Genomic DNA, 9,688 nt, shown 5'->3' with positions numbered 1-9,688 from the left:
ATATTGGCTATTTATAAAAATCTCACCTTTTGCCTTCAAAAAAAAAATCTCACCTTTTATATTTTTTGAGTCCTAATACTAGTGAGGAAATAATTTTACTGGGTTAAACTAATTATTCTAATTATCAAAACAATCACCGCATTTTATCATTCCTTATCAAAATATTATTGGTTTGTTTAAAAAGTTGAATTTCATTCGAAATAATGAATTTTATCAAATGACATGATTGAATATACAAAAAAGGTTGAATTTGAATTTTATTTAAAATCGAGGATGTTACTAGTATAAAAATAAAAATAAGAATTTGAAATGATACAAATCATGACATTTGAAATCCATCAAATCATATTATTCAAAATTTAAGATGAAATACATATTGACAAATACTATCTTATATTAATTATAAAAATCACTTCTGGTGTTCATTCGCTTCTGGTGTTCATTGCATTTGCATATACTTGTGCATATCTTTTCTCTATATTCATAAGTTAATCTGTTGCAACTTGTTTCCTTTCATTTTTAGCCTTTTGGTACCAGCATCAAGTGGGCTACAAACCAAGTGGTCTGTACTAGTTCAAGGCATTAAAGAAAGGATCCTTTCTTGAGCCCTCTCTCATTTAATCTTGACAACAAACTCAGAAACTCAAACCTTGCAACTACTTTGATATGCAAGCAACTTACAGCATTTGTGTATGGATAACTCACTTTTTTTTCGTGCTCTCTAGCATCTGGAAAAGGCTTTATCCTCCTCCTTTCCCTAACACCACACGAAAGAATGCCCACATTTGGAATTCAGACATTCCTACGTATTATGTCCTTGGGAGCGTTATTAAACGGGGTATCATCTCGAAATACATATGTAGCATAAAAATCCACCCAAGAAATTCCTTCACAAGACTTACTTTTAACTCCTTTCAACTAAGTTAGTTGACAAAGTAAAGAAAATATTCTACAGATACATGCTATAGGATGAAAAGAAAAAGACACAAGTTTAAGTTCCACATTAGTTCTGGCAACTCTCCCTCAAGATTTCAACTCAAGTAGAACAACAAGCTTTCTTTGTGTTTCCGGATGCATCCCCTATGTTAATGGTGGTCCCTTGACCAGGAAGGGCAGTTGCTGCAGCTTCCTCCGCAGCCAATGCTTTCTTGCTTATGATATGGTATATCTCAGTTAAGATGGTCTGAAATGCCTTCTCGATATTGACTGCTTCCAAAGCTGATGTCTCCAGAAAAGAGAGGCCTTCCTTCTCAGCCAAAGCCTGACCGTCTTGCTCTGCAACAGACCTAAGATGTTTCAAGTCAGACTTATTTCCCGCCATCATAATGACAATGTTTGAGTCTGCATGGTCTCTCAATTCACGTAGCCACCTCATGACATTTTCAAATGTTTGCCTCTTAGTGATGTCGTAGACAAGGAGAGCACCAACAGCTCCTCTGTAATAAGCACTAGTGATAGCTCGATACCTCTCCTGTCCTGCAGTGTCCCATATTTGTGCCTTCACTGTCTTTCCATCAATCTGTAATGAAAAGCTTTTGAGGTCATACATCAACACTAGAACATGATTATCTAATCAGCAAACTGCATTCAGTTCAGTATAATATGTTGATAATTAAGCAAGTGAACATGACCTTTCTTTTTGTATAAAGTGTGTGCTTTGACAACAACAAAAAAATTACTCAAAGAACATTTTAAAAAATGAATATACACCAAAAGGAGGCTCTAAAGGCATTAAGAAAGGATCAAATAAAGAAAAGGATGCTTAACTAGGAATCTAGGATGCTCCAAAGAAAGAAAGAAAAAAGAAGATGGAGGAACCTCTTATATTAGCCATACAAGATTGCTGCACACCACATTAAAGTTCAGTTAAATTTGAAATGAACAGACAATGCTTCACATTCCCAACTCTGCCTGGTCACATAATTTATAGATGACCATTCCTTGCGAGTAATAATCATCTCAAATGGACCTCCCGTAAAGCAACTAACTTCAATAAAACCAGACAATCACCTCAGATAATCCACAAGGCAACTAACTTACAAAAAGTAAACGATGCCAAATTTAATCCCGCAAAATCAACAAAGACAATAACAACCAGCCTGAAAAGGGATACCGCCCACATTCTACTAAGCCAATATTAGGTAAGTGTCCGTATATGCACATGAATCAGTACCTCCTCCTACCAATTCTGAATGTACATCCTCATGTCTTAACAAATAAACACCTTTATCCACATTAAAAATAGACCAGTAAAAGCAAATCAAACTTGACAAAATATACAAGATTTGTAAATAGCAAAATCGGGATTAGACACAACAGAATTGACAAAATATACCAGATTTGAAATAACTAGAATTGACAAAATGTATTAAATTTAAAAAGACTCGAACTGACCTAAAAAACTAAATTTAGGAAACACCAGAATCGACAAATTAGACTAGTTTTCAAAACACCTGATAAATACCAGAAGCGACAAAGCATATTAGTATTAAAAAAACACCAGAATCGACAAAATATCTTTAAATTTGAAAACACATAATTGACAAAATTTGGTAGATTTGAAAGCACCAGAATCGACAAAATATACTAGGTTTGAAAAAACCAGAATCGACAAAATATACTAGGTTTGAAAACACTGCGATCGACAAAATACAGATGCTTCGAAATCATCATAATCAACACGAAAACACTTTGAGAACAGCATCATCATCTATATACACATCATGCTCCACTACAGACTCTACAAATCACTGATCACAATACTATAAATCACCATTAGAAACTCAAAAGTACTATAGCATACATCATCACTAGTCACAATACCACAAATCATCAATTTACAGTTTTGATGCTTAATCCGTTCAAATTCAAGCAAACAAACATAAACGCATTACAAATAATTAGCCACACAAATTGAAGTGCCGAAACAAAAATCAGAGAGAGAGAGAGAGAACCTGGAGAGTTCGAGTAGCAAACTCAACTCCAATAGTAGACTTAGACTCCAGACAGAACTCATTCCTCGTAAACCTAGACAGTATGTTCGATTTCCCCACCCCAGAATCTCCAATCAACACTATCTTAAACAAGTAATCATACTCATTATCCACTCTGCTCCCCATCACCTACACACACAACAGATCCAATCACAACCAATTCACATACACATAAACAAAATAATCGAAAAAATTGACTTACAGCAAGTGAAGATCAAAGCAACTGGGCCGGACTAAAATCACGGATTATGAAATGGGTAGGCAGCGGATTTTGATAACTATGGATGTATCGGCGAATAGATACAAGAGCAGTTGTGAATGTGTTATGTGTATGCTTACAAAAGTCTTGTATGTATATCGGGTTTTTAAATGTTTAATTGAGGGCAGCCAAACTGCCGATACATATCTACTTTTTTACAAATTTTTTTTTTGAAACAAACTCTTTAACATATTTAATTCAAAGATTTTTCTGAGAGAATAAAATTTGCTACTCGAATTTAATTAAGGTTCGGTTTCCATTTCAAAGAGGGTACGTGTGATATAAAGGAAAAAAAAGAAAAGAAATTGCTCACCTACTTTTTTTTTTTTTTTGAGAAATTTTTGCTCACCTACTTGTTCAGCAGCAGTGTGCCACCTGATCTTTGACTTTAATTTGGTTTATAGAAAGTAATTTTCAATATGATATATTCAATTATACAAAACTTATATGTTGAACTTAGACTTCTTTTATCAAATAAGTCTCATTTATCCGGCATTAGACGATCAATAATAAATCATTTCAAAAAATACTAAAACTCATTTGGATATATAAATTAAATATGATGAAAGAGAGAGAGAGAGAGTGGACTGCTTAGTGTTCTGTTTCAGACAAAAAAAAAAGTGAGAAACACAAAAGAGAAGTACTCCCTCCGTCCCAATGAATTATATACATTGGGATCGGACACGGAGACCAAGAAAAAGTGTAAGAAATGAGTAAAGTTAGGTGAAAAGTGGGTAAAGTGGTGGGATCCACATATTATTTAATAATAGATTTGTGATAGTGGAGTAAAGTAGTGGGTGTAATAGTGTTTTTATTATTATATAATGGAGATAGTGGAAGGATGTAGTGGGTGTAGTAGTGTTTTATATTATAAAAAATTGTTATTTTGGGAATGTATAGAAATGATGGGACATCTCAAAAAGGAAATTGTATATAATTGATTGGGACGGAGGGAGTAAGAAAATGAAGCTTCTCACTTCCTGCTTTGGAATTCAGAAAAAAGCGCTCCGGCTTTTTTGTCCAAACCAACATCAGATTTCCGAAGCAGACTTATCTTTAAAAGAAGTGGTTACTTCTTCAATTCAAACACCCGCATTAATTTTTTCCTTTCTAGTTGGCTAGGGTCTGTGAGAAAAGAAGATGAGTAGCTTTCTTCTTCAAACCTCCTTCCCGCATCCATCCATGTCTGGCTCATTTTTCTCTCCTTGTATTGAATGGAAAAAAAGGTATCAGTTCTTCCAAAGGCAGGAACGATTGTGACAATTCTTGCATTATTGATTGTCTATGATGACACCTATTGTGATTTGTGATAATTACATAAATGTATAATTAATTTAGTTGTTTCGACTAGCATGCTTAAATAATATCACAATGAGGTTTAATAATCAATAAGAGGAGTTAGAGTTACATATTTCTCCTTGCAAGTTTGTAATAAAAAATAAAGTGTGGCGTCCAATCTATTGAGGAGAACTATTGTTTTGGTGATTGTGGGAATGAACTCTACTTACCGAGTATTACTGTGATCACATGCATTTTCGTGTATAGCACGTGATTGTGGTTTATGACCAGCCTGTCACAATATTTAATAATTTTCTTATGGACTCCACCATTATTTTATAACTCCTAGAATTTGCAGTAATAAAAGAACGCTAGTCTTGTAAAAGAAATTAGTGATGTATACGTGAAGTTTTTCTTTTTCTTCTTTTATTTTTAGTTTTCTAAAGTTATGTGACTTTGACCGTCCATATACTTCTCTGCAATTACTTGTTTCAATGTCTTCATGAACATTAAAACAATCATCTTGCTACTAGTCGTCGATTTTTTGAAGCTAAATGACATGATAACAACCTTGCTTTTTCGACACTTGATTTGGAAATTCCGAAAATATTAGAGGCTGTTGTGGATGGTATTTCTTCAACCTCATCACCACAGTCCACCTGTTATACAATTGGACAGTTTAGTCAGCTTATTACTTTGCACATCGCCATACATGTCCTTTGAATCTCCTTCGTTGTTTTGGATATTTTACAATATCCTCGTAGCCACCGATCAAGTGCGGCATAAACCTATTCATGATGTTATATTTTGATTCCCACAAAGCTAACATTTAATCACATCTTTATTAATATTTGAATATAAATAATAGGAAAACTTTCAACCTGGCCGATCATCCAGCTTTTCTTTCCTTTTCAGATGTTTAGCCAACTCTCCCATGTTGTTTTCACCTTTGAATAAAATTTGTTAAAACTTAAAACTCTCGTCTTTGCTCAAAATAAATTCAGCTTTTTCCGTTGGATAATACTTTTCAAATATCGAGTTCAATGTCATTTCTCCCCACCACTCCATCATTTATATCCACATAATGTATATTGTAACAAGCCTCCTTTGTATATATATCTAGCTTAAAAACATATTTTTAAACTGAAATAATTGATTTTTGTGCTTTTCTCTATTTTAGTATTGAAATTTGTCTTTACCTTTTAGTAGTATAATTTGAAATTTATAAAATACATATACTTCAAATCAATCACATTAATAATATATATGATTTTGTTATTCATATTTAGTAAAATATGTAAAAAAAACTTAAACTTGAAAATTAATTAATTAACTTAACTGAGTAAAAAAAAAGTATATAAAATACATGCACATGAGATGATGATCACGCTTTTAAACTTTTACCAGCTATAATATTTAATCAACGTCATAACAACATTAAAGATGGTACAATATATGTTATATATATTGTAAGAAATAAAGTTGATGAGTATTTAAAAGAACACGATATACATAATATCTATTGCTATGCGTGTTATATGACTTGCTACACACGTCATACGCGGTGTCATGTGTTTAAAAAATAACGGCATATTATCCACCTACGATTTTGAGAATTTGTTGATCAAATATTGACTCTTTTTTTAAAATTGTTAGACTATTTTCAAAATTTATTAAGGCTTTTTTGTATTGCTGTTGCAAATAATAACAATAGTTTTTTTGCTAAAAAGCACGTGCAAATTGTTTAGTTAAAAAACCGATTTTAGGGAAAACAGGTCCTTTCATACTTTTGAAAAAAGTTGTTTTTCAGTCTTTGCAGAAAAACCAGGTGGAAAACTGTTTGATAAATCAAACAAATAATATGAATGCAACGTCTGTTTATTCTCGATATACCTTAATTTAGTCATCGATGTTTAACGAAGAACATGAATATGAATGCACAATATACATCTAAAATATATTAATTAAAATTAACAATAATCAGTTGCAACAAAATTAAAAGTTTCTGATTTCTAATCAATATTGATCTTCTCAGCACGATTCAACTGATATTCATTTTTTGAGATACATTTTTCTTAATATGAAATCTCTTTAAGTTCGAAATATAGAGTAATAGAATGATTTTCAACATTTATTATGAATATTATATTTTATATTTTTACTTATTTCTTTCTTCTCGAGCACAATGTGCATTATGTCCTTCTACCCAAATATATTTACCCAAATATATTCCATCAATCTACGCATCAATTTGTATACATATTTATCATCCATAAATGTATTATGAAAAACGGGAATCAAAATTAATCTTTGAAAGCACAAAATACAATATAATTAGATTAATCATGTGATTAATTGATTAAATGAGATTTAATCAGATCAATAAATTAATTAATTAAAATTAATAACCGATTTTTAGAACAATTTCCACAAATAAAAAAATAACTAATAATTATTGAATTGAATTTTTATCAAGCAAAAAACCCTAAATTATCGTCCGTGCGAAACTGACCAATATCGGAAGCCAAGGACAGCGAGTCCCCAACAATATAAATACACAGACACGTACCCAAATACAATTCACCCAAACCAAAGCAACGACGAGATTGTAAAGCATCCAGCGAGAATGAAGAAAGAAGACACAGTGAAATTAATCAGCGCCGAGGGCTTCGAATTCATAATCGATAAAAAAGCCGCCATGGTTTCTCAAACCATCCGTAACATGCTCACTTCTCCCGGTAGGGTTCTTCGATTCACGTGTATTTCGTTTTAATTTCATCGAATTGGCTCTTAATTGTATGTGATTTGTGTTGAATTGTGTGTTTTAGGGAGTTTTTCTGAGACGGAGCATGGCCGCGTGTCGTTCCCCGAGATCAGCACCACCATCCTCGAGAAGATTTGTCAGTACTTTCATTGGTCGCTCCAGTATGCTAGGTTGGGACTTTTCGTGTATTTTATTTTTCGTGTTTTAATTGATTGTTGTTGTGTTTTCATTATGAGTGATGCTGAATTGTAATGTTGGTTGTAAAAGTGGAAGAGAATATGTGATTCGATGTGTTAATGTGGCGGTTTTATTGGAATTTTGCTTCCATGTTGATCTGAATTGTGGTTATTTGGTAGTTTGAATAATTGTCGGTATCTTTGAGTAGTTTATGATTAATAAATGTGTAGTTATGTGACCATTCTCGTTGGTTAACAAAAAAATGCTGTTTTTGAATGGCTGTGCTCTAAATACATCTGATGATAGCTGATTTAATTGATTCACAATTTTAGATTATGGATTTTTGGGTTTTCTTATATTCTGCCTGCTTATGTGTGTGTCCTATGAGCATTGTTGGATAGTGAAACTTGTCACTTATAAATCTGTATGAAGGAAACTGTAGGTTACATGTAGATTTTATATAGCTCAGTGGCCTAATATTTACGCGGACAGAACTCGCTGGGATGTGTACGAGGATTATTGAAAAATTAGCAAGTTATTTGACTGGCTTCTGGTGACTAACTGACTATTTAAACACTGTATATTTTTATGAACTTTAAAACCTTTACAATGGCTTTTAAACCCAGGCTCTATTCAAATATTCTATCATGTCATGTGATATGTTTGACAAATGAACTTATATCATTATATCATTTACTTCTCTGTCTAATGTGCAAGAGTGAATTATTGATTCGTTTTTCTGAGTTTGGAAGTAGACATCTTTTCTCACTCCTCACTCTCCAAGGCTCTTGTTGCTGATATTGGGTACAAGGAATGAGAGTGAGGGTGCTACTTGTATATTGTTGCCATTGCATCTCTGGGTTATCAACCACAGATGCACTGGAAACACCATAGCTAGTGGTAGCTGTCAGCACTGCTCTTTATATGCGTGTGTATTGTTTGTATGAGTGTATCGCTTACACGAATATGATTTGTATCAGCGGAAAGGAGACAGAATTTCATATCGAACCTGAGCTTACTCTGGAACTAATGATGGCTGCAAACTATCTACACACTTGACAGGTTAGTTCCTTGTCATTCCAAATGTCCTGACATGATTAGCTTTGTCCATCTAATTTTATATAATCACATGTTTGCATTTGCATATATGTTATTGTGCTGCCTATTGCCTTAAGAACATAGTCTTTTATTATGCCTTCTTTTGTTCTTATTTTACTTTGTCCCTTATATTATGTGTTTTTGGGCTCTTGATTTCTTCATGCTTACAGTTCTACTTTTATATTGTAGAATCAAGGATACTCGAAGATGGACTGGTGGTGAATGTGATAAGGATCTGGAAAATTATAGTACACCATTTACTGTTCCATTTTTAGGTATTATGAACTTCTGTTTCTGGCCGTCATCAATCTGTTTAGGATTTAAAATCTGTAGCTATTTATAATGCTGAAACTTGAACCAAAACCTTGGATGTTTGTACATTAGAAGTTGCTTTTCAGTACTATGAATGAATAATGATAATAATCTGTGCTACTTAGAATTATCCCTGTTTTTCAAGTTGTTCTTAAAAGTGTTTGCATCTAGCAAAATATTTGATATTGCCTGTTTGGTTTGGAACTCTAGGTAGACCTGGTTTTCATGATATGGATGTTGTGTGATACAGACAAAGAGAACTTTATCGTGTTTCTATTTTAAGATATCTATTAGTATATTGGCGGCCATAAAAGCCGAACCAATAAGACCTGTTGAGAGTTTCTATTGTACTTCTTTATATTAAAATCGTTAAAAAAATAAAGAAAATTAACATCTAACTCCTTGATAAATTGATTTTACATTCAGTATTCAGTAACATGCAAGTTAAGGTAAAATAGAAAACCGGAAAATTACTATTTATACATAGTTTTCTTGTGTTATAATTATATGGGTAGGTTTTTTTAATTGATTTTTGTCCTCTTCTACTTTATTTCCTATTTGAGGTGAACTGAATAGTATATACAATAACTATTTCATGAATAATTAGATTTTATACGTGCACATAAATAATCAAGTTGGATATTACAAATACAAACTGGGGATAATAACCTAGGAATAGTTGTATATTTGAAACTCATTGCCCCATTAAACCAAGATGAATGCTTCAGAGTGTCTGTGCACCCTTACTTCTTTAGACCAAAGCAAGATCAGATGATTTGTTTGTGCTTCACGGAATCACTGTGGATA

At 32.8% G+C, this 9,688-nt stretch overlaps 2 protein-coding genes across 2 annotated transcripts; one reads left to right on the top strand and one right to left on the bottom strand.

Annotated features, from left to right (window-relative positions):
* Nucleotides 1–884: 884 nt before the first annotated feature.
* Nucleotides 885–3,341, bottom strand: LOC108209203 (ras-related protein Rab2BV). The gene is made up of 3 exons (XM_017379998.2): nt 3,196–3,341; nt 2,955–3,122; nt 885–1,519 (listed from the first exon to the last, which is right to left on the bottom strand). The coding sequence occupies exons 2-3, from the start codon at nt 3,117–3,119 to the stop codon at nt 1,037–1,039; spliced, it is 648 nt and encodes a 215-aa protein (XP_017235487.1). The 5' UTR covers nt 3,120–3,122; nt 3,196–3,341; the 3' UTR covers nt 885–1,036.
* A 3,745-nt stretch (nt 3,342–7,086) lies between these two features.
* On the top strand, nt 7,087–9,011 carry LOC108207980 (uncharacterized). Its single transcript, XM_017378445.2, has 4 exons — nt 7,087–7,268; nt 7,359–7,464; nt 8,452–8,533; nt 8,759–9,011. Exons 1-3 carry the CDS (start codon nt 7,157–7,159, stop codon nt 8,528–8,530), a joined length of 297 nt encoding a protein of 98 aa, XP_017233934.1. The 5' UTR covers nt 7,087–7,156; the 3' UTR covers nt 8,531–8,533; nt 8,759–9,011.
* The last annotated feature ends 677 nt before the right edge of the window (nt 9,012–9,688 follow it).

This window comes from Daucus carota, chromosome 2 (assembly GCF_001625215.2).
Source record: "Daucus carota subsp. sativus chromosome 2, DH1 v3.0, whole genome shotgun sequence".
Taxonomy (NCBI): Eukaryota; Viridiplantae; Streptophyta; class Magnoliopsida; order Apiales; family Apiaceae; genus Daucus; species Daucus carota.
This window is presented reverse-complemented; position numbering and strand designations above follow the sequence as displayed.

What these genes read in the sequence shown, in the direction of transcription:
- LOC108207980 (XM_017378445.2), top strand. Translation starts at nt 7,157, where the DNA reads ATGAAGAAAGAAGACACAGTGAAATTAATCAGCGCCGAGGGCTTCGAA. An exon ending in TAACATGCTCACTTCTCCCG is followed by an intron (nt 7,269 to 7,358) that starts GTAGGGTTCTTC and finishes TGTGTGTTTTAG; the next exon opens with GGAGTTTTTCTGAGACGGAG. An exon ending in TGGTCGCTCCAGTATGCTAG is followed by an intron (nt 7,465 to 8,451) that starts GTTGGGACTTTT and finishes GATTTGTATCAG; the next exon opens with CGGAAAGGAGACAGAATTTC.
- LOC108209203 (XM_017379998.2), bottom strand. Translation starts at nt 3,119, where the DNA reads ATGGGGAGCAGAGTGGATAATGAGTATGATTACTTGTTTAAGATAGTG. An exon ending in TTGCTACTCGAACTCTCCAG is followed by an intron (nt 1,520 to 2,954) that starts GTTCTCTCTCTC and finishes TTTTCATTACAG; the next exon opens with ATTGATGGAAAGACAGTGAA.